General features: G+C 30.6%; 1 protein-coding gene across 1 annotated transcript in view; it reads right to left on the bottom strand.

Moving 5' to 3' along the window:
* LOC129963216 (uncharacterized) overlaps window positions 1–18914 on the bottom strand; it is a 126211-nt gene extending 107297 nt beyond the window's left edge. The window contains exon 1 of the mRNA XM_056077404.1: window positions 18644–18914. Within this exon, the coding sequence (XP_055933379.1) occupies window positions 18644–18743 (100 nt within the window). The 5' untranslated portion in view covers window positions 18744–18914. The remainder of the gene's footprint in view (window positions 1–18643) is intronic.
* Between the last annotated feature and the right edge of the window lie 6889 nt (window positions 18915–25803).

The raw sequence follows: 25803 nt of genomic DNA, 5'->3' as shown, positions 1-25803 counted from the left end.
TTAACTGTTTTTTTAACATTCATTATATATTTTTGAATTCGCTATATTATGAAGAAATTTCTCAATTTTCAATTGAAGTCTGTAAATGTATGTCTATGTGTGTAATAATATCTCTTAATATAAATTAAGTCCAAATTAATTTTCACATTTTTATCTTAATTTAACCCATATTAATTTCATTCTAAAATGTTCTTTAATTCACTGCTCCAATTCACACTTTTTTATTTAATTAATTCAGCACGCACTTTGTAAATATGCTCACTTCTGCATTTCCTCACGCTCCGAATGAAGGCTTAGCACACACTCTTAAATACCTACATTTCCCTTTTCGAAGTGTCAAAAAAATTCCTATCAAAATCTCATTGTAAAAACCATTGAAGGGAGAATTTCGGTCTCTTGTGTAGCGATGTAGATTGACGTATCACTTATTCTTGTAAATAAATTATGTCTCCCAGGATGGAATAAAGCGAAGTTAAAAATTCAAAAGTGTCTTCTATTCGGCCACGCAACTGTCAAAAAATATGTGTATCGGTGATACAGTATTAGGACAGGAGCTGTTTATGTAAGAACACCCGCCAAAATCGAAGTGATTCAAAACAAAATTCGTGAAATGTTTTACGAAGTCCCAAAACACCAATGCGTCTACGAGTGCAGAAATGAATCTGCCTCAAATAACGGTGCGTTACGACGACGTGGATAATTCAAGTCATACACATTTCAGATGGTACAGATTTTAAAAAAATTCTCACAAACCATTGCCGAAAGAGCATATGCTGGGGGTCGCGAACCGACTTGTGTTTACAGATGAAATCACCTTTCCTTTACGAGAAAAATTTAAATACTATAATTTCCTACTTTCAGAAAATCCGCTTGGAATGTCAGCGTATTTCTAAAAAGGTGAAAGCCTTCTGCGCTATAACTCTCAATTGTGTTTTAGGATCCATTTGACCAAATCGTTTAACGGGTTTATCTGCCATGGTATACTCTCAGAGTGGTTAAAGCAATAGAGTGTGGTTTCCGGCAGTGCCACCCTATTCGGCATAACGAAGTAGGTAAATAAATGAAATCGCTGGATGCCATTTCTTTCTAAACCTCCGAAATCTTCAGCTCTAGTCCATTTCACGAGGACTTAAAGCAAGTGGCGCAAAGGATGACTTACGCGCTGGACTCATCATGGCAGGAACTGGAATGCTCATTTGCCATGTCATTGGAGGAGAGCAGCTTGAATAACTCTAGTTTCACGATAAATTTATTTTATCAAAATAAATTAATTAAATAAGTCGTTCACAGGTATGTTTTATTTTTTGTCCTATTCGATATGAATTACTCAGTGTAGTTGCGTCCCACCTGAGATATATTTTGGGAGGGCTTCATTATTGTGAATCGCAGTCACATGATTGGGTGTGATGAGTCACATCACACCAGTCAAGCTTCCACGCTGCACCGAAGGACTCCATTGATTTACGTTCGGCAGACAAAACTTTTGAGAGGAAATCAGGTTTCGAAACTGAACATCCCCAGCCATCTCTTTACCAGGCCCGTAAGAGATCATACGTTCGGATAAGCAGCAATAATGGGCAAAATAAGACACACTATCATAATCACTCTTTTCCTTAAGGGATGTAGAACTGTGCTCCGGGGCTCTTTACTTACTATAAAGATATCTAATAAAGGAGTTTAGAGCTCCTTTTTGTGATTGCTTTGTAATGCTTATGTTTGTTTTACACAAAATTTAAAAAAAAAAAAAATGTCTTCTGAACTCTAAAACAAATATCTTAGTCTTCAGAATTCTACTCACTTAATCAAAACCACTGTTATACGGAAAACTGTTCTATTTCTGTTAATAGTGTATATATTTTATTTTTTAAAAAATCACAAAAAGCCAAAAATGGAATTTTTGCTTATAAAGTTGGCCGAGTATGTGAGGGATGGGAAACTAAAAGTATTCTTTTAAATGAGGGGTGCGTTGACTTTAAATTTTGATCCTTATTGTAAATCTAAATACTAAAATCTAATACATGGTTAGTTAATAGATGGAATAATTAGCGCGTTCTAGACAATTACCGTTTGTTAAGCCTTTGTTTCCGAGTCAATTCTGTCGGAGAAAAAGTTTGTTATACTGTTTCTCTTCATGAAATGAATAAACTATTTCATTTCTGAATGCTTGATTTCAAAGGAGCATTTTTAATAGCAGAAAAATAAGAAGGTTGCCGTATTTGAGCCAGAAAATGTTCCCCTAAAAGACTCAAGGTAGTGATAAAGAACTGATTCTCAATTTTTTATTAACGCGTAATGCACGAAGCTAAGTATTCCATTTTATGCACTGTAATATTTCTTCTTTTATATCCTGATGTGTATCATACAAACTTAGCATTAGTTTTTATTTTATTTGAAACATTTGATATTTAATGTTCCTTCACTTTCTTTAGAATGATATGACTTTCAATTTATATTGTTAGTTATTCCAACCTCTTTCTAGACTAGTTTTTAGTTGAAGTTATTTTGTTGATTTGGCTAGACATATTCAAGAACCGTTTCTATTCCAGTTTGAAGAAAATAAAAATTCTCCTAAACTTATATTTAAAGTATTTAATTAAAATTATACAGTAAATTGTTAACAATTTTCTTCTCTCACAATATAATAGAATATTTTTTACCTCTTTAAAGAAGCGTATTGATTATTATCCTTTAGTTAAGATATTTAACTGTGGATAATTAAATGCGAGCATTTGTTTCTCGAATTACAACTGCGTAACACTTCCTCGAATGAAGGATTGCACAAACCATACATCGTTGTAACATAAGTTATCTATTTTTTTTTATCTAAATAGGCTCCACGGGGGGGGGGGCTCGTAAATGACGATGATAAGCTAAAGATATGGTGGCTGGTTCTCTCCACCCTGATGGGTACACAAAAAGATAGGGGTCTGGCTCATCCTATCAATGACGAGAAGTACTTTCTTAGGAAAGGGTTGTACCGTGGCGGGTGATGGCCCTTAGGACTCAACCATAGTACCCGCCAATGTTGCTGTTGCAGCGGTCCGGTCATTCAGATTTTTCCGTGTGCATTCCGACGGGTCAGAGTAACCCTTTTGTGGTTTTGATCTAAATATTTAATTGACTAGAAGTTACGATATACGTTAACGCATTAGTACCAGAAAACCGAATATGCATTTTGGAACTTTTTCTTTCCAGCGCCTGCAACCATAAGAGATAGAGAACCAAAGAACGGCTGCAACCAAACTGTAGAGCCAAGATAACATAGCAAATTTCATTTATATATGCCATTGAGTTTTTGAGACATCGAATTGGCATGCCTGCGAAAGTACAGACATTGAACCCTTTGACATATATATAATTCAAAATCTGATAACCATTTGTACTTTAGATGCAAACATAGTGAAAAAATTTCTTTGTTATTTCTTTCAGTTATCACGCTTCCACACACACAAAAGCGCAGATCGGAAGACGGTCAGTCCCTGGATGGATTTTGCTCTCAATTTGACACAAATCTACACTTTCGATGGTAAAACAGATGACGTCATTTCATTTATCTTTTTTTTTGTAATTATGGTGTTCATTCCTATCCGAATAATCGGCTGTGACCAGATTTCGTTCAAAATGAGGTAAAAATCTGCACATTTGGCAAGAAACAAATTTTATCCATCTCATTCAAAAGGCTTTAGATGGATCGTACTCAAAGACAGACAGACAAAATTCCGAAAATGTGTTTTTCAGACTCAGGGAGGTCTGAAGTGTGGAAATGCGTTTCGAATTCGATTTTTGTTTTATTGGCAGTGACAGTCATTTCTCTTTGTATATAAAAGGAATGGCAGTGAAAAGAGGCGAAATTCTTCAACGGCAAATCTCAGCACCTCATTCCGAAATAAACCTCGCGTGATTTCGAAACACGAAGCATACACAACTGAATGAAAGTAATTGGCGTAAAATAATAAATCAACACATTCTGTAAATAAAAGTATTTTCGATATGAAAGGCCAACAATAAATAAGTTTGAAGAAGTTTAATATAAGCAAATAAACTAAAATCTAATTTTATAAACATTGATTTTTAAATGAAACGCTCTGCTTTTCTATGGTTATTCAAGGAATGTGGATGCTTCTTTTTTTGCTGTCAATCTATACTGCTAAGTATTTCTCACTTTTATTTTTTCTTTCTTTTTACTGACTTATTAATAGATATTTTCATATCCATTGATAGCCGAATCCTCTATAAGGAAAAATAAGCAAATATGATGAAAAACAAAAGGGTGGCAGCTGTTTCTGCTGAAAGACAAAATAAAACAATCACTCTATGCGCATTTATATCATGCATTGCTTACAAAGGATATGTCCATGGTTGAGTCAGTAATTATCTGCAATCATTTTGAAAGGGGTGATGAATGCTCACGATTTGAAGACTAAATCTTTGGAAATAATTTATTTATTTATTTATTTTCTCCAATTTCTTCAATTTAAGAAGAATAAAATGTAAATGAAACCTGCATGGGGCTAGCTGGATATTTTCTACTTTTAAGGACCCCATAAAATGTTGTTATGATAGAGTTCTGTTAGTTTTAAAATGAGTATATGCTTTCTTAAAGCTGCTTTTACGTAGCCTATAAATACAAAAACATCTCTGTAATATTTAGCCAGCTTACTTAAAATCATTTCATTCCTAATACAATGTCACAAACGTTTCAATGAAAATCGGATAACGATAATGAGACGAATAAATTTTATTACCTCTCATCCTGCTATACGAAGAGAAATGACAGTATAAGTCAAAATGATTCGAATTCGAGATTCTGAAGAATCTGCATGTTTCAAACCCCGTGAGATCAAAAAGCACATTTTTGGAATGATATCTGTGAATCTATATGTATATTATATAATTCAAAAAAAGCTTTAAACTGGATATTAGAAATTCGGTATGAGATCTTAAAACCAAATTTGGAGATTTCTATCCATTTTGAAAGAAATACATAAATACAAAATGTCTCTGCCTGTCCAGCTGCAAGCGAACAAAATCTGGTTCAGAGTCTTAACATCCAAAGTGTATAATCCGTATCCAATTTTGAGCCGAGTCTTTTGACCATCCGTCAGTCTGTTCATTCGTATACAAGTCAATGCGATTGTTTACAGATGCAATGCCTTAGATAAATTAAATTTTGTATTTGATTTTGCAGCTGTATGCTGCGAAGCAACAAGCTCTCATGTGCATTATTCATAAAATAAAAGCCCGTGCATTCATGCAGCCAGCTATGCTCAAGGTCCGGCATTTTGATTCTGGAAGAAAGAGGCCAACCCTTCGATTAGACGGCATTTTAAAAGCAGAAACAGAAGACCTTTTTTGCCTCGGGTCCTCTATCATTGAGTCGTTAACTGAAAAGCTCCGTTGCAAGGGATGAAGCTAATTTCTGAAACCTTTCCACAATAGTCGTGAAATGGACCCTCATTTCAAGTGCATTATCCGATTAGTTGTGTTTCTTTGCTGCTGAGTGAAATAAAAGCCAATTCAAAGAGTTTCAAACATGATGCTTTACTTACATTGGCTTAATTTTTAGAAACTGTGTATATATTAAATAATATTTATTTACAAGTGAACCGTAGGTGAAGAAAGTCTGGGATTTTAGAATTCTGAAATGTAACTGCGAATTTTTCTTTTATATAGTAACCAAGCTAATTTGGTTTAGTGTAATTACATTAACATCCGACTGGAAACAATGACGGACTATTTTGGATCTGATCTCGTAATATGATCCTCGATCAAATGATGGTGGTGGACTGTCACCAGCTCTAGCCCTTCTGCATCGGTTTGGGCCATGGCGTATCGAGTTTCGAAACAGAATCCCTTCGGCTCCAATGCCGAAACCTTGCCATCACAGACCTTAAAGCAATAAACGTAGGGGATTAACTAAAATTCAAAACTTATTACCTTATTTTAAGCTTTAAAAATGGTTAGTTAAATATGAAAATCGCTTGTTTATATATCCGAAGTGAAGTGATTACTGAAATTTGAGAAGTGAAAATTGAGTTAGAATGTATTGTTGTATTTTACTGTGCCAGAAAACCTTCAATTGAGCAGTTACTATAGTAAACGTTTTTTATGAACGAAATATTAAAGAAATACAAATGGTCCTCTGGTTAATGAGGCGGAAGAAAAGGCCGGACAAGAAAGTGTTCCGTAAAATGCTCACTTCTCAAACCATCGTTGCTATCATCATCCACTCTCTTTATAGTTACTATAATTTAAGTCTATTTTCACTTATATCCTCACGAACTTAATATACGCTTTCTCGCGCTATTAATAATATGGCCGGTGCTGAACAATAATCTTGGCAGCATATTGTCTAAATCATTTATTATTGTAAAAACGAAAATTATACGGAATTCATTGTTAATTGTGCGTGAAAAGTCAAATTCACCATTTTCATGTCATTTCAGATCAAAAACAAAATCTGCAACTTTCCAATGTACTCCTGCTTCGCGTCTCTCTCTCTCTGCGACCTCCGGCCCCTGATCGCTCTCATTGTCAGCAGGCTATCTCCCTTTTTGAGTACATTTGATGGCCATTAGAACCTTTCACATACATTACGAAATACCCTAGTTTGACCCCTAAACTTTCATATGTTCTGATCTTTTCGTATAAGCCAATCGTATTTTGTCATTTGTATGCTTCTTTCCAATTCATTGCAGTGTTTCTTTTTTTCTTTTTTTTTTTTAATAAAGTCCACTTACATCTAGTCCAAACCGGAAAGTGGTCACATGAGCTCTAAAATGGCAGTGTGATGTGGTGTTAAATACTATGTGCATTATCTTATGTAATACATTTAACAACTAAAAATTTTTAAAAAGGAAATCCCAAAATAAAAATATTGTGCAATTTTCAATGTAAATTTTAAAATTTCTAATTTAATTAAATGATATGAAAAATCCATTGTACAGTATGAATACAATGGAAGTACTTTTGAAATACTAAAATCACTAATGAAAATGATGCTCTTAATTCTTCCAAAACGTATTTAAATATATTGTGAGCATAACCTTGCTTCTGCCGCATTTTCGATAGATAATTTCAGCGGTAAGTGCTGGTCGAAATAGAAAAAAAAAATGCCAGCTTGGACATCTGTCAACAAAAGACAGCAACACGTTAATGAATTTGTGTTTGCATCATAAATTTATTTTCTATCTAAGATGTCAGATTTCGAGCCAAATTCTCGTCATTTCTAGAAACTTGGATTTTCTACTTCCATTTGAAGAAACTCGCAGTTGACGTTCAATGTTCTCAAGTACTTGTAGTGAGTCTACTCTTAGCGAAGAACATGCTGTGAGTTGTTTCAACGCTTCAGACCGAATTCTCAAGACACCACAGTTATGCTCTGTATCTGGCAGGACCAGCTCGGTGTAATATATTATGAGCTGATGAAACCGATTAAAACCATCGCAGGGGATCAGTATCGAACGCAATTGATGCGTTTAAGGCATGCATTGAAGGATAAACAGTGTTAGCCTACAAGGAAATCCTCTAAAACAGGACAAAGTTGTCCTCCAGCGTTACAGTGCTCGGCTACATATCTCGATACCGGGCGAGACGTACTTGGAAACTCTAAAATAGATTACCTTACCCTCCGTACTTTTCAGATATTGCTCCTTCCGATTACCATGTGCTTCGATCGCTGACAAACTGTCGGGCTTTCTAATGACTAAATCCAAAAATGAATCTATTCGTGGATCGCTTCAAAAGGTCCATCGTTTTATAGAGACAGTATCCCACAATATCCAAAAAGTTGGGAAAAGTAGTAGCTAATGGCGAACAGTATTTTGAATTATGAATAGATAATCATTTTTAAAAAAAGAATTACAAATTTTGGAGAAAAAAAAACGGCGGAAGCAAAGTTGTAATACATGATTATATAATGTGGATTAGTAGGATGTGAATTTTTTTTTATTAGATCGGATAGGCGAGAATCTACCGTATTCAAAATTTTCGCTTACTTCTATGGATAAAATGACAAATATTTCTCTCATAACAATACACTACAATAAAAAAAAAATTTACAATTTCGCAATTTACCCTGAACCATATTATTCAAAAGACATATTTAATTTAATTCAGAATTAAGGATTCATCAAAACTGAATTGCGATTTGGGTATTGTAATTTCCTTTTCAAAAAATATAAAATCCTCCACTGAAAAGAAAAGGTGTTTTAGTAATTGATTCTGAAAGCTAGTTGAAGAAACTATTACTGACAATTAATACTCATCATCACAGCGCGCAATGTTTCTCCAGTTTGGGATTTCCATCGTAGTTTCTGTAATGATGTGAAGAAAGCAATCATTAAAGAAGAGAATAAGCAAATTGCGTAATCATTAGATGAAAAGAACTCTTCTTCTCATAGAAAATCTAAAAGGATTAAAATTAATTTTATTAAGTCAAGTGGGATTCTTTTCAATGTAATGTCATGTCTTTATTGAGTTTAAGACAATAGTAGAAAGTTCTCTTACTTTCATTTTTTTCAGGCTAACAAAAACTATGAATAATACTTTTAAGTTGTAAATAAAGAGGTTTCTAAACTATCAGCAATATCAAACAGACGAATATTTATTTATTGGCGGTTACTGAAATATGTTTAGCACATAAATTAAAAATGAATCTTTATCATTAATTCTTCATTTTTCCCGTTACCATTGAATTAAATTTTTAATCATCGTTTTAATTTTCTGAACTTTTTAAAAGTTTTCTTAACTTTCTATTAAAAGAAAGTTGATATAATTATAGGTCCTAAAAAGTGGAGAGTTAAGAATTCTAATCACCAAAGACACAAAGTAAAAAATAGTTATTAAAATTTAAGAACATTAATATTAATTTATAAAAGTCTATTTTAGAACTCAAGAAAGGATTACTGGAAATTCAAACAAATTTCTTGGAAAAATTGACAATCACTCATTTCTAATCGTTTCATAAAGCATCGGCAATTGTATTCTTTTTTTTTTACATGTGTTTGAAAAGCTATTGATTTTTTTAACTACAAAATATTTATTACATATTTGTTTAACTTGTTTTGTTTCATACTATAATATGAAACTTTCCTTATATTTTCACACATTTTCTGTTTGAATTTGAGATAGAAACTTATTTCAGGAATTCATTGTTTTTAAAGTAATGATTTATAAACTGAAAACTAAAATATGCAAAATAATTAAAATATTTTAAAAGTTACTTTTTATTAGTTAAAAAAGGTGTATTTTAAAAAATACATTTTTTTATTTTTTTAAATTTAATTTTAAATTGTTGTGAAAAATCTGAAACAAATTAGGAAAAATATACAAAACAAATCAATGATCGATTAAGGAATGTCGTTTTTGGACGAACTATGCTTGTTTAAATAAGAAATTGATAATAAGTAAATAAAATTTCAGTTTATGTTCAGAATTTCCTTTTTTATTATTGCAGCCTTAAATCATTATTTTAAATCAAAATTTTATTCTATGAAGAGCAATTTTTCACTGGAAATAAAATCGACGATACAGAATTTTCCACAATTACAAAACTTGTATTCTTTTATTCTCTTTGTAGTTGAACAATAACAGACAAAAAAGAATGAAAAATGGAATTCTGGAAAAGAGAATGGGAAAATTATTATCACGAGGAATTGAATATATTCAGCCCTCATCGTTCGGTCAAAATGTCTACACAATATGCAATTTCAAAAGTATTTTCCTTGGACACATGGCAACTGCATTGTTGGATACTTCGACTGATTAGCATTGAAAATGCTGCTAAGTCAAATTTTTGTTTCTCTTTTCATGGAAACCCAAATAAAATAATTATCAGTAAAAAAGGAAAATCTAAATAAATACACTTTTCTGAGTATAGAAAAAAGTAAATTTTCGTCAAACATCCAGTAGTCAAAACCGTAAGAAATGCGATACTAACTGTATATTCAAATGAAAATTTTGGAATTTCTCAGTGGTTTATTTTCTTTATTTTATTGTTTTATGCACCTCATTTTTATCGCTTTTAATCTCAGCCAGTCAATTTAGACCAAAATAATTATTTCGAAATTTTATTGTCTTAATAAATTTATCCTAAAATTTATTACTCTAAAAATTCTTTAAATGTTCTATTTTTATTATAAATTCATTTCACTCCAAAATCTAAAAAAATCATCACTTATTTTGTCATTCATTATGGAATCATGCTAGTCAGGTTTCTCAAAATGTCTACCAGATGACTCCTCCTTCAAGTAGAATCGAATGTTAACTTAAATGCTTTTGTTCATCAACAGCTCCGAAAATATGAAAATATTGAATTTTCATAGGGAACGTATACGTCATTATGTAAAATCTCAGAATTAAATCCCATTAGAAAATGATTGAAAATTCGATTAAGAAACTCATCAACACACAAACTTGTAAAAAATAAGTCCGAAAGATATATTTTTTATTCAAACATTCTATGTGTGAATATTTTTTTCTGTTTCTGTGAGTCATAATCGTATTTACTTTCATATCATATTATCAGGGAAAGGAATGACGTGCAAATAAAAACTTATAAATATCGCCCAACCTCGATTCCAGGTTAGACTCTGGCATGATGTATTTGCATATCAATTGTCGGAAAACATACTTGCACAGAGTTATTTTCGTATCATTTTAAAAATGACAATGTTTTGGAATGATACAGTCAAATATCATTTTTGTAACAAACTAAGATTTCACTAAACTTGGACTAAATTCCACTCGACCCTTCCGTTTCGAAATCTCATGGGGTCTCTATTCCACTACTACGTGACAAATAAGAATTCTATTCATCGCAGTGAAATGACAATAAATATAGCAATAATGCTCTTATTATTTATAACAAACGCTTTATTCAGTTTTATTTCATTTAACTTAAAAAATGTTTACAAAGAGGAATTTTTGTATTCGATTTTTATCTTAACATCTTAATGTGCTAACATTTTAAAACCTAATTTATTTGTATGCTCTAGATAACAATACAACGGTTTTAATATTTTAAATAATAATTATTGGTTCAATCCCTTTAATAAAATCGATTTCATATATATAGTTAATAAATAAATAATAGGCACCTGATAACGAATTCGTGAAAAAAAAAAAGAGCTGAATTTTTTTAGAATAACGTTGGATGGGAAGAGATAGGCACCCCCTTGACTTTCCGTTGCTATCGATCATTGTATATGAAAACTATAAATACTCTTTTAAAGCTATTAACATGTATTAAAATGTTCGCACGAGAAGGCGTACTTATTTCAAATGGTATAAATTTTAAAATTTCCGATAGCAGCCCCCTTTTTGATGTCATAAACAGATTTCCCATGAAAGAAAACCTAGTACAAAATAGGGTTAATATACCGTGATGGCATCGGGAGATGAAGGGGGTGTCTCTACATTTAGATGCGTAATATTTGAATATTCTCTGTACATACACAATAGTATTGTGTGTGTGTGACACTTTAAAAGCATCTGTAAATTTACAATTTGCGTGTTAAAACTGATTGTTACTTCGTTCACTAAAAAGCCATTTGCTGTGAAAATTTCTGGAGAAATTCCGTCACTTTTCGCAAAGAACCGATCCTTGGAAGTTGTATCCGAGAGTGAATCGCCACTGCACTGAAAGACTCAGAGCGCTGTTTGAGCGAAAGAAGTAAAATGAAATGCATTTTCTGATGTTTCAAAGAAATATGAATTTTAGTGTTATAATCTTACCGACAGAGAGAGAGAAGGGAAATATTAACTGATTTTTGTTTATTAAAGCATTTATTTATAAGTGCCTACGATTCCTATCATTATCACTTACTACTCATAAGCAGGCATGAAATGACGTTATTTTGCGAGCATATAATGAAGCAGGGCATTTCATTCGCTGATAAAAGAAAATCAATTTTCTTCCATGCTTTACGGACAACTTAATGTTCTGCACAAATACTTTTTGACTGCTTAGATTTCTGTTATATCAAAACACGTACACAGGATATATGCCCGTTATACAAATGAAGCAGGTCGTAGATCGCCATTTTAAATCTTCATTTATTTATCCTACATAACTTTGATTTGCATTATTATTGCGCTTTTTTAAGGCATCTCACATTTTGCTGCTTGTGACATGAGTAGAAATTTGAAAGCTGATGAAATTATAGAAATAATTATTATGCGTATAATTATGAGTTCATAGGATGTCTTTAAAAATATTCAGTCTAATAAGCGAAAATTTATATTAGAATTTCTTTAATTAAACACACCAAAATGAATTCATTTAACCCTTAACTGGGGAGGTGAATATTTAGGACTTAACTGGGGAGGTCGGTCTTCGAGACCACATTTTCGTTACACTCAAATATAATTTTCTAATGAAAGTATTAGTATATATTCTGCAGATGATACATAAATATGTTTTAGAATTTTTTCGAAATATATTATCATTGAAAAAAGTAATTGCGTTTGAACATACATTTCCTTCTCAAATTACAACAAATAATATTCTTGAAAAACCATATTATTTATTACTTTTTAAATCCTATTTATTTTTCCATATAGAAAACAATATAATGGAAAATTCAACAATTATATGAAAAATAAATAAATTGACAATGGGTAAAATTGGCCCTTTTCTTTATCGCATCATTTATTTTCGAGGGCTTTTAAACATATAGATTAAGTACAAGTATAAAAATAAAAGTACTAAAAACAATTTCTACCTCATTTAAAAGTTTCTGGAGTTCTGCTTCATAACGAGGATCAATAGGTTTTATGATATTTCGAGGATCGAGTTGTAGCGACGTCTGCTAAGCCTTGTTTAATACTGGAACACTAAAAGGGAGGTGCGGTCTTACACACGTCGCTCAAAGAAATAGCTGAATTATTTCAAAAAACATCCGCTGAAACCGATTGAAAAAGTGCAAAGGAAACTATAGGGTAAATCCATTCGATTCAGCTAAAAATAGAATAGGGGTGACCGTTCATCGTTAGTGGTCTGACAGACCGCACCTCCCCAGTTAAGGGTTAAATTAGGGAGGTGCGGTATTCAATGTATTTTAACTAAATACATTGAATGAATTAATAAATAAAAAAACGAAATACTAATCGTAATAAACCATCTATGTGTAATTTATCAAAAACAACATAATTATACTTATAAATCTGATAAAATATAAATGTTTAATCTTTGAATTGTTTAATCTTCCCACAAGTTAAAAATTTTTTTCGAAAGAATGCAGGAAAACGCTCTTAAACGGAATTGCTTGACAAATCACGATTGTTCATATAACTGAAGTCATATAGAAACAATCACGAATATTTTAAGAAAAAAAAGTCACATAAAATTTCTTATCTTCTTTGAAAATATCAAACATTTGAAAACTAACTTAAAAATTAATTATATTCAAATTTTTATTTATTTATTTATTTATTTATTCTTTTTATAGTTATAGAATATGTTTGTTGATGAATAGAAATTCTTACAAAACTTTTGTTTTCAATTTCTGCATTCAAGTAAATCGAAATTCTTACAAAACTTTATTTTCTCGTTTCTACATTCAAGTAAATCGAAATGAATTGCTTCAAAATTTTATTTGATTGTCTTCTCCTTTTCATTTAAATAATAAATAAAAAAATTCATAAATTTATAATGATAAAATGCGTGGTAAATTAAAATATTAATCAGTATTTCCTGAAACATTAAAATTATCTGAAATTTTTCGTCTTTGTAAGTGCAAGGAATAAATACAAGATATAAAATATATCAAAAAATTAATATAAAATACCTTATCTAATAAAGTTTTGATATTAAAATGTTTATTCCATTTATGATTATGTGGAATATTATAATCATTACAATAACAATAGATTAATTTTTATGAAATTTGAGAACTTCTATAAGAAATAACAAGAGTGAATAAATTTAAACAAACTCAAATTACGTCTTCTTGTTAAAAAATGAGGAGTTCATTAATAATTAATTATAAACAGAAATAATTTGGTTATTTTCTTTGCAAAATTCAAATAGTTACAATTGTACAATGCCTTTATTGGGGAATAGAATGTCCATTTTTATTAATTACGTCAGTGTTTTACATATGTAGATATTTATGCTTATCGCTTTAATAGAAGTGATAGGTATGCCTGTAGAATGCATGTTTTTATAGGTTAGCGTGGATGGAAAAGTATTCAAGAAAATCATTCTTCCCGTCTGTCAAGCCTTTCTTTATACGCATCATTTCTTCCTAGACAACTGCTCAGGGCGTTTGGGTTTGAAGGTGCCACAGGCAGTCAGATTAAAATGACGAAATTAAGGAAAACTTTCAAATAAATAAATTTATTAAAACTGGATATTCTATGAATAATAAAATATCGGAATAATATTAATACTTACTTTTGTTTTCAACTTGTTGAACATGTTTTTTTAATATTCAAGCTCATTACTTCAAACATAAGCAAAAACTCCTCTTCCGAATCGCATTTATGTTTACATTTTTTTGTTACATTCCTGTTTAATAATATAACTTGGTAAAGAAGAATAAACTGGGTGAAAATGGAATAACTTTGTCAATCTACGATTTTGCCTTTTTCTCTAATTCTTAAATACGTTTTTAAAATCGTATGTTTTCCATATTTGTCTTGTAAAATTTCAAATGATAAAATAAATTACAAAGAAACCGGGAAATCGAAATCTGAAATTATACCAAAAATATAATGATCCTATTTTGAAAATAGCTGTCTCTACTTCGGTTAATAAAGAAATGAAGAGTGAAAGAGCATTTCTAAGCTATAAGATTCCACGAAGAATCACTGGGAATGAAGGTCATGTGTCTTCATTCGAAAAACGAAAAAGCCAGACTTTATTGAACAGTGGTGAGGAAAATGAGATCATCCAACAACTTCTTAATTGTGCAGGCTAAGGATCGCCACTTGATTCACTCCCTGAAAGATTTCTTGGATTTATTGGAAAACAAAGTCCACAGTTTTACAGTTAGCTTGAAAAGGCCAATCCCTTCTAAGTACTTCTGCATCATAACAAGTAAGGGATGCGGGACTCGTAAATGAAAAGCAATCAGAGGAATGACCATAACAGAAGAAATGAATACTCAAAGTTCGCTTAACGAATGATTGGCATAATAAGCAAAACAAAATGTAAAACAGGGTCTCGTTTAGCGAGATATTCAAAGAACAAGTTTCGGGAAAACACTGTGACGTCATAAGCTAGATCGGTTTGTATTAAGAGCTTGTTTGAAGAGAATCTTTATATTTATATGGAAGAAGTTTTGGTCAGATAGCGTTGTCAAACATGACTCTCTAGGGGTTTCAGCATACTTGTGGACCTTAATCAACGAGATTTTGTCTCTGGCCAAGATTATGGGGCTAGATGTAGATGGAAGCAATGACATCAACATCTAGCTCCGTGAAATGGTAGAAGAACATAACCAGAACTACCGAATAGCTCATTTAGCTACGTTCTACGTTGCAGCAAAAAATTGCGGTGAAGATTTAGTCAAGAAATAACAATTTTCCAGTGAAATAAGAGCGATGAGGAAAGCATGGGAAATGATTGTATCTTACGCTGAGAAGCATTGAATTGAAGCCTCAAGTCAAATGTCTTTGAACAATTTTTAAAAAGAATGCATCATAAATGATAAATTACATTTTTATAAATTTTTCGAGTAGTATTTTAGAATAGAATGCATTTTCCTATTATGCATGGATTCCTATGGACCAAGTTTGGAGAACGAATTATGCACGTTAAGCGAGGTTCCACTGTAAGCAGTTGAAGTTCATAGTGATCAAGAAATGGTTCTTCAAAACTAAAGATTGGAATGTTTATTGTGATAAAGTTCTTTGGAAGAATAGAATTTTAAGTATTTTGTTGATAAACTCACACAATTCTACGATGATGCAGAGTCTTAATACAGAAGGGAAACGTTTTACTTTCAAAATGTGCAGGAGGAAGCGTTACTGAATATACAAAATATCATGAATATAACTGACCCTCCTTACAATGAAAACTGTGAGAAATTTACCTTTTCTGACGAATTGCAACAAAAAAATGAGACTTAAACGCTTGTGAATTTTGAAAATTCCGATTTTTGTGTTTTGAATATTTTTTGCATATCTTTCTTTACAAACATTTATTTTTTATATATTATTTTATATATTAGTATCAAATTGTTAATACTAATACATAAAATGCTTTCACGATTCAAATAATCCTGTTTTTTTTTGGGGAATTTTCACTCATTTTAAAGCAGTTGGAAAAGTTGCCTCTTTTAAAGAGTGACTATGAACGCTGTTTACTTATTTTTTTAACATTTTTTAATACATAAATATTTACTTACATTGCCATATTTTATTTAAATATGAAACTAGATAATGATGCTAATGGTTTATGATTGTTTTACAATATTTTATTATATTGCTAGTTTACAAGGCAATGAAAAGAAAAGAAAAAATGTTGTAAAATTCTCCCAGTTTAAAGTACAAAGAATGGTGCTGCGACGTTTTGAGTAATAATAAATAAATTAATTAACTTATAAGTTATCATAAAATTATTAAAATAAGTAATCAGCATTTTGATTAAATTCAAAATATGAAATTAGCTAACAATTTTTTAATATAAGGGGCTCATTATGCGTCCTGTCTAAAGCTGCAAGCTATTTAAATTATCTCTGAATATGCATCGATTATTCCAGAATTGACCTATTAAAAATCATACCTAGTATCAAAAATAAAAAAACAATCTGGTACAAATGCGTTTAGTGAAAGAAAACTATTTTAAACTCGGGAATCTATATAGGGTTGAGATTTTGAAGAAAAGTTGGGCCCAAATGAATGATCAAAATATACAACAATAACAAGTCAATGAACGAAGCGTCCTTTGTTCGGACTTCAGACTTCGGACTTCGCAGACCGCAAGACTAAACGATTCTAAACTAGTTTACAGACTAGCTGAAAAACAGTTATAATTTCTCAAACAGAATAGTGTTTGAGGAATGAACTCTAGGGTGCTGATTGTAAAGAATGAGCGCATACTTTTACCCAGTTCTTGAAGCTGGCAGTTTATGATTTAGATTGGTCATAATGCTTGCCCATTCATATGTCCCAATTTTCTAAAATATGGCTAAATTGTTGATTATATTCTACATAGTTTTGTAAATGTTTTAAAGACTTCGCTAAAAGAAGCATGCCAGTGATTTATAATTAAACCATTTTAAAATAAACACAAATTACAAAGCAGCATTTTTTTTCGGAAAAAAATCAAAATAAAAAAAAAACCTACCCTTATCAAAAAAAAATTTAATCTAAGATGAATAGTTAGAAACAACTATTATCTGAAATTTTGCTGTCCATTTTTGCTGCCAACTCGTGGCTTTCTTGGCTCTATACAAATGAATTGCAGATAATGCAATGCCTTAAAAACATACACGTTTGAAACGCGCAATTACGCGTCCTTTTAAATTAAATGCCTTGTTTATCTGCAGCTAAGTTTTTTTCACAAAAGATTAAAAGAAAGCTCTCTGTTGACAAGCTAGCTTTGGGTCAATTATTGCACCTAAATTCCATTGCCTCTCTATTTATTCTTTAATTTTTAAATTTTCTAATCATATGAGATTTTAAACTGATCGAAAGCAAAAATTCAAGGTATTTTTTAGAATTCTGTTGGGAATCAAGATATGAAGAAGTAAAACTTACATTCATATCAGAACGCGCAAAATTACAAAGCATACATAAAATATTAATTATGACGATTCCTTTAAAAGCGTTTTTTCGAAAAAAAAATTTCTAGTTTAAAAAAAGTTTTCTAGCGTTTCATGAAACTGGAAGAACGTTTGTGTATTTTCATGTTCAAAAATATTTTAAAATATATAATTAAATGCTGTCGATTCTTCAAATCAACATTCGAATTAAATATTATCGATCTTTGATTTTAAAAATTAGGATATAATTAACGAAAATTACCCTGCTGTAAGAGTAGTAGTAGTTCTGTTAAAATGTAACTTAGAACATAAGAGCTCAAAAATGCTGCTCTTATTTAATTCATAAATCTATCATGAAACAAAATGATTATTAAATTAAGATGAAATAAAATAAAAGAAAATCCATAAAAGTGCATTTCTCACAGTAAAAAAGGCAAGAAAAAAACTCTTTTAAAAAATGAATGTTTTTTTATGAGTACAAAAGAAATAAAATTTTATTTCGTAGCCCTTTCAAAAAATAAATTAGGTACGAACTCAGGGTGACTGTTTCTTAAAAAATAACAAATTTTAATTTTATAATTGTCATTAATTTGAAAAGAAAATATTCTTGAATTTTACTAAAATGTTATAAAAGTTGTTTAAAATATTGTACGGAGAAAATTATTTGATTCAATGACAGAAATTCACGAAACCGATTCAAAAACAGATTTTTCCGAAATCTCATCAACCTTTTATTGGCGCCTTCACTTTAATATTTCCCGGGTGATTCTAATTCTGTTGCATACTCTCCTTGCAATTTTTCAATTTTTTCACAGCTGCCATTGATTTATAAATTTTCGAGCCAGAGCGGAAGTCAAATCCTTTTTTTTTTATTTGGTCAAAAAAATATCTTTGCAAATAAAAATAAATAAATGAATGAAGCAACTTACCCTCACGATGCACTTTCTTGTCTTTATACTCATCCGGGTGCGTGAGTTTCCTCTCAAACGAAGCTGTAGGGATGCTAACCACGAACCACACACCTGACATTCTCGTCTATAGAACACCGAAGAAATAAAACGATATTTCCCCTGCCGAAGGGAAGAAGATGAAGAAATAATCGTCTGATCACTTCCTCTGCCGCCGGAATCACTGCAGCTCCGAAGGTGGAGAAAGAGACACTCGTCCTGCCACCGAATGATTTGCGAAGATTTCGGGATTTCGGTTGCTTTTTCTTCCTCCCCTTCCTCCCTCTCTCCTATGCTAAAGATATCGTCTGCAGGCAGTCAATGCATGATTTAGTGGCAAAGAGCGGGTTGCAGGAATCGGAGGTTTCTTTCTCTGCCGGAGATAACATTCCTTAAATCGTGATTCTCTGCGCAGCGGGCGATAGCTCGGTCATTATATGTCACCTGTATAATTGAAACCACTTAATAATTTTTTTCAAAAATTTTGCATATATTTGGATGGTTATTTTATGAGACTTCTTTTATTTTACATTTTGGTGTAGATTAAATAGCAGAAATTGGCTAATTAGTATTTTTCTACCATTCATTGAATCTATTATTTGACATAAAGTTAACAGAACTGCGATTCATTGAATTCGAATTTTGTCTTGTCGAATTATCTAAATCCTAATGTGTTTATAGAGGTTTTCCATAGACTATTAATGAAAGAAATGAGCCTAATGATGATTTCAGATAAAAATTTCTTAAATTAAGCAGAAGTGTACCAAAGTAACTTTTTTTTACTATCAGAAATGTTATTCGAACATGTGTGCTCTAAACTTGTTGTAGATAATCATTGTCACTGAAATAAGTAATTTTGATGAGATGGTCCGATGTCTATCAGGCATTCAAATTGAACCCATTTTCCAACAGAAACTGAGAGTGAGTTTGTTAGTGGTTATTTCATTCAAGGTTTTAAATCGAATTATTTTATTTATCATTAATTGACATTTCATTTTTTTTTATAGCTCAAAACAAAAATAGGTCGCGACTGAAGACAAAACCTAACTTTAGACCAGTTTTTTCAGACAAATTGTACTTTATTTACTTGTTTATTATTTTGTTTAAAAACTTTATGATAAAAAAAAAAGAAAAATACTAATAATTTTTTCTTCCCTTTTTTACGCATTTATTTTTATTTCTCAAATTTTAAAGATAATGCAAAAATAATTTACATGCATAATATTCCCTTCTTTGAGTGCACGCCGCACCACAGTTAAGGGAAAAAACTCTTCCGATTTCATATTTATGTATTCGTAATCAGAAAACATAAAAATCTTTAGCATAAAAATCTTAGGCATCTTTATACCTAAATTAATACCTCCTTGACGCCATTTAAAATAATTTTAAAGATACTTTATTAATTAAATTAATACCTTTTTTAAGTCCTGGGTGCATTGTAAAAATCCTTCTTTATTTAGTGTCGTTGAATTGACATTTTTAAAATGAGATATTTTCTGAAATCGAAAGTCAGTATTTATATCTGTATAGCATCGGTTTGATTGTGTTTACATGGTGACAGCATAAGAATGGGGAGGGCATTTTAGACTTTTAAGGGTTTTTATTGCCGCAAGGACAAGAAAGCTTTTCATGCTGCGAGAAAGATTAATGCTATTCACGCATTAGTGCTGTAAGCAAGTTCATTTTATGAGATCCAGATGGATAGAAAATGTAAACGCCATCCATAGTTTATGACAAATTAATACCTAAAAGCCAACACATTTTAATTCATAAAATAGCTAATAGATTTGAAGTGACGAATTCGAGCCTTTATGAAAATCCCGGCTACTCGCTTTGATGTTTGAGTACCTTTTCAATTTCAGAGAACTTTAAATCGATTTCTTCCATGCACTCAGACACAATGAAAACGAATCATCTTTGAAACGGATTATAATGGGCGAAGAGAAATGAATGCTGTGCAGTAACATTGCTTAAAATCAATCACAGAGTATCCGAGAGTTCTATCATCAACCAATGCAATCAATAACCTTTTGTGGGCTTTATTATTATCCCTTACAATCTGCTGAGATCGGCATTTTCTATTATGAGTTGATATAACCCAATCAAACAATTAATTGATTCAAATATAATATCCAATTGGGCAACTTGAAGAAAACTATTGATTGACCATAAGCTTCCATATGTGGCCAATCGTAAAAGAATGATAATTCGCCAACTGCAGTAAAGCTATACTGCATGTGTCTTTGCCCATCCGGTGGAAATTGTTGGCGTTTGGATCCATATGGTACTGTCTTGGTAGCTTCGAATTACTATCTATTCGGCTTTTTGCAAAAGCGCTAAAGCTGAAAAGTTTTTATTTTCTGGGGACTGAAAATATTATCTCAAGCAAATTTTTAATGATAAATCCGAAAAATTCTGTATGGGTAGGATAATGAAACTTGTAAAACGTATCAAATCCTTACGAAATAAAATAGTGCATATATTATTGAATAATCTTTGTTTTAAAATCTTTCAAGGAAGTCTAAAAATCGGCAGCGATTTTTAAACAACCTCACAATATACACAAAGCGTGAATAATATAATTATGAAAATCAGAAACTTTTAAAATTCTTAGTTTCAAATTATAGGTATTGTGCAAAAATAAATTCGAGCCCAAATCACTGAAAAGGAAAAAGACTCAATTATTTCTGTCACTACAAAGAGAAATAAATTAAGACGAATGCTGTATGACAGAATTTCTCAAACTGTGATACGTGTGTCGCTAACAATCCATTGCGTTTTTAGTGATATAAAAAAATTAAAACGAATGAATGCCTACGATTAAAGGAAAATGGCACTCCTTTAATCATTTGTTTTAATTTGTATTATTCATTCATAAAAAAGTATTTTTTGCGCTGTATAATATTCGAGATAAAAAAAGGAACGGGGTTTAAGATATTTCAAGTGACAGATGTCTCACGATTGAGTTTTAAAAATGCAACGAATAACATTTTCAATTGAAAAGAAAAAATGAATATGAGTACATTTCCGTAAAAGTAATTAAACTTTTATATCATTTCAATACATCAAACGTTTATGAAATTTGATTTTCAGTCATTCTATTAATTAAAAATAAACATAAAATACTGGTGACTTTTAAACCTCACTTATACTTGAAATAAATGAAAAATAACGCTTGATTCATCGAAATAGGCCCATTCTCAGCATTAATCTTATCAAAAATAATATTTTCTCTTATATATTTCTTTCCGCATTTTATAAAAAATATCTGATACGTTTACATTTTATTACAATGAAAAAGCTTAGTTTAGCAATATAATTCAATTCAATTTTTTCTTCGATTAGAAAACATTAAAAAAGCAATATGAAAACTGCATTGCAAATTTTTCAGCCTGTGTCTTAGAAAATGATAGACATTTTATTATAATGAAAAAGCTTAGTTTAGCAATATAATTCAATTCAATTTTTTCTTCGATTAGAAAACATTAAAAAAGCAATATGAAAACTGCATTGCAAATTTTTCAGCCTGTGTCTTAGAAAATGATATTTGAATTATATTGTGCTGTTATTGTATTGCGTACAAAACGTAAATAAAGATAGATAAATCTTGATGGGTTACAATATCAGAGCAGTATGCATTTTTGATGACTGACATTTTTTCTCCTCACGTCCCCCGCCCTTTGAATAAAAATTTTTCGAAAAGGATATCGCTAAATTATTTTTAAAGGATGAGAATAAATTGGCATAATGAATATTTTCTCATTACATTTCGATAAGATTTCAATGGATTCAGTACCCGCAAAGAGGCTTGGCAATGGCTACTATTTACTTCAGATCCTTTATTTATTTCGAATGAAGCTTTTTAATTCATAGCATACTCATTTTACATGTCGATCTCAAACGAAACGGTATTCTTTACCTGCCATTTACTTACCACGTTTAAATATTTTTGATGGGCTCTCAACGTGGAGAGGCGATTTGTTAAGCCAACTAGGTACAGATGCTATGGAATCGCGACATTTCTAATGGATGCAAAGTACCCTTTAACATAATGTTTTAATTGCACAAAGAAAATAAAAAAAATGAAAATAACCAACGAATCAGTAAGTCATCCATTTAAAGCATATCTGAATTTAAAAAAATTAAGTTTATATAGAACTGGATGAATGATAATATAGCTTGTAAATTTGAAAATCATGCCATTTTACACCACAATGAAATGAGTTCCTATGTAAATTGTTGCAATAGAAACAAAAAAAAAATCCATATCATGTAGGAAAAAAAGTCACATTTCTCAAAAATACTGGTTAGCTTTTGGAAGTTTAAAACTCAAGAAAGCAAAATTGAACTTCAAGATATTAAATATTACTGATATTAAAACCAAAATTTTACTAACCTCGTTCATATTGCTATGGCACATATAGTCAGAATGCTATTAGCGACATTTCTACAATATTATACTTGCAATGAAGGATTTAAAACAACTGAAGTGACCGAGCAGAGCTAAAACTCGTTACTTTTAAGTGTAACAGCTTCTATCGTTGTTTTGGTTAGAGACAGACGAATGCAAAAATTTCCTTACAGTAAAGCTTAAACCCTAAACGTAAATTTACAGTAGCATTTTCAGAATTGTTTTAAACATACTTCACATTTATTTTATGTATTTGCATGTGATGAACAAAATCTGAAATCTATATATGAACGAGCCATTAAAGGTGAAATGAACTTCCGAAAAGAAATAAAAGAAAACTGTAGTCTTGTCATGCAGTGCTTTTGTTTCAGAGAAAGGGGCCTAAAAATATATCTATAAAGAGTTTGACACGATTCTTAATGACTTTGTAATGTGCAGAATAACGCCTTGAGCAGTGAACAAAAGAAAATCGACTCTATTCCCGTCGCATATGGTTCTATTAAATTTGTGAATTATTCAGCGAAACAACTTCATCTTTAAAACTTACACAAAAATCAAGCTTTTTTTTATTTTAGGGTTTTACAACTTATTTAATACTTAGTTTGAAATTTTGAGGTCGAATAAATACTTCTGATTTAGGTACGTTTATGAACGGTTACAGTTTTAAGATCTAATTTAGATAATTGCAGTACCTTCTTTTCTTCTATGATAAGTCAATCTACAGTAAGTTACAGTTACATTAAGTAGACATAATTCATCTACTTAATGTCACTGCTACTTTAAGAAATAGCAACTTTGGGGGTCCCACAAAATGGCGTAACTAGGGTGGGGCAAGCAAGGGCACTTGCCCTGAGTGCCTTAACCAAGGGGTGCAAAAAGGTTGAATCATTTACTCGTATTTAAAACGTATTTTTTAACTTATTTCCCAGGATTAAAATAAATTTTCTTAAAAACGAACTCATTTTAATATTCCTATTTATATAATTAGATTTCGTTCGCAAACTTACTTTCTGAAGCAGACAAGCGGGTCAAAAAAGTTTGAAAATATTTTTATTGATGAGAAGGCAAATATATAATATAGTATAAGGCTAATGATGCGAGCAGTATTTGATAAATTTGACTCAATAGAAATAATCGTGAAAAATCATGTTTCTGCTCACCAATTATCTCATCAATCCAAAATTCCAAATAGATTGCTTAGAATTGTTATAAATGAAGCCGAATAAGAAGAGCCAGTAATAAAAATCATTCATAATAAAAGTACCTTATAAAGAAATGATAAGAAAAAAACTTTTGTGTGATGGAAGAGACATGAGCAGAGAAAAGAGCTATTAATTGGATATTTTTCTACTTATTGAGCTGGAATGCATTTATTTAATTGGGCATAAAAAAACCAAAAAAGAAACTTTAGATTAACGCCTCTCACTATTATTCAGATAATTACTTTTCATTGCGTTCAATTTAAGATAATAACTCAGTATTCGGTATCAAAATCATTGAAAATATATATATATATATATATATAAAAAGAATAACCATTTATATTTTTATTTATATAAGAAATCACCTGAACTTAAGACATTAGAAAAATTCAAAGATATTTCTTTGAAATTAAATGATAACATTGAGTTAATATGCTGCATTAAAAAATAAAACTAAGAATTATCCATTAAGTTTGAATAAATGAAAATTTCTACTAAACTTTTGTTTGTTCTGGAGTTAAATGTGATTGTATTATTGTAAATGAGTTGTTTGACTAATTATTTGAATACTATATATGCATAATTAAAAACCTCTCTAGTTTTAGAAGTTCCAAAGATATCGACATGAAAAATCTAATCCTGAACTAAATATTACCTTACTTTTAAGACAAGAGAGAATTTATTATTGGTAAGGTATGAAATTATTTTCTGCCTTTTCACTGCTTAAGGTTAAAGTAAACTTCTTGATTTAAAAGGTTAACACATACGCAATACCCTTCGACAACGAAAGGAAAAAAACTCTTTCAAGATTTGATGAACAGAAAAATTAGGTTTTATTTAAATTTTAACAAATGGAACTACCGATACAAATCATACTAAGATTTTTTTTTCAAAATTATTACAATTCGGGGGGGGGGGGGGTAATTGCATATATCATTGAGAAGATAAATGTTTAACCTTGACTAAAAATTTTCAAAATTTATCACTAACTATCGAAATTTTCCTTCATTTTTCATTAATTAAGACTAATTCAACTGTCGAAAAATTTCTTTAAATTTATGTCTCCAAATTTAATAGCTTTAATTCTATCAATTTATCCTGTAATGCAGCAAGTGACAGGTAGACAAAAAAGGAAAATTTCTGTTCTCAGTATTAATAAATAAAACTATATAATAAGTATTAAATGCAGATGTCTCTTTAATTAAAAACATCATTATAATAAAACATAGAAATTATTAAGAAATTTTAAAATTATTTCGAAAGATTTTAATGAAAGTTTGCTAATCTTGCTGAGAAAATATTTGAAATACTAACTTTTTAAACCACTAAAAAAATTAAATAAAAATTGTGATGAGATATTTGTGTGAAAAATATCACAAATATTAGAAAAGTATAAAATCGGTGAGCAGTCAGGACAGAAATAAGCTTGCTGTGGACATAGTTTTTATAAGCAGTTCAATTAATCTGTTTGAATAATTAAAATATATTGATCAGCTGCTGAGCCCTATTTGTTCACAAATGTTTCTGTA

This window comes from Argiope bruennichi, chromosome 3 (genome assembly GCF_947563725.1).
Source record: "Argiope bruennichi chromosome 3, qqArgBrue1.1, whole genome shotgun sequence".
Classification (NCBI taxonomy): domain Eukaryota; kingdom Metazoa; phylum Arthropoda; class Arachnida; order Araneae; family Araneidae; genus Argiope; species Argiope bruennichi.
This window is presented reverse-complemented; position numbering and strand designations above follow the sequence as displayed.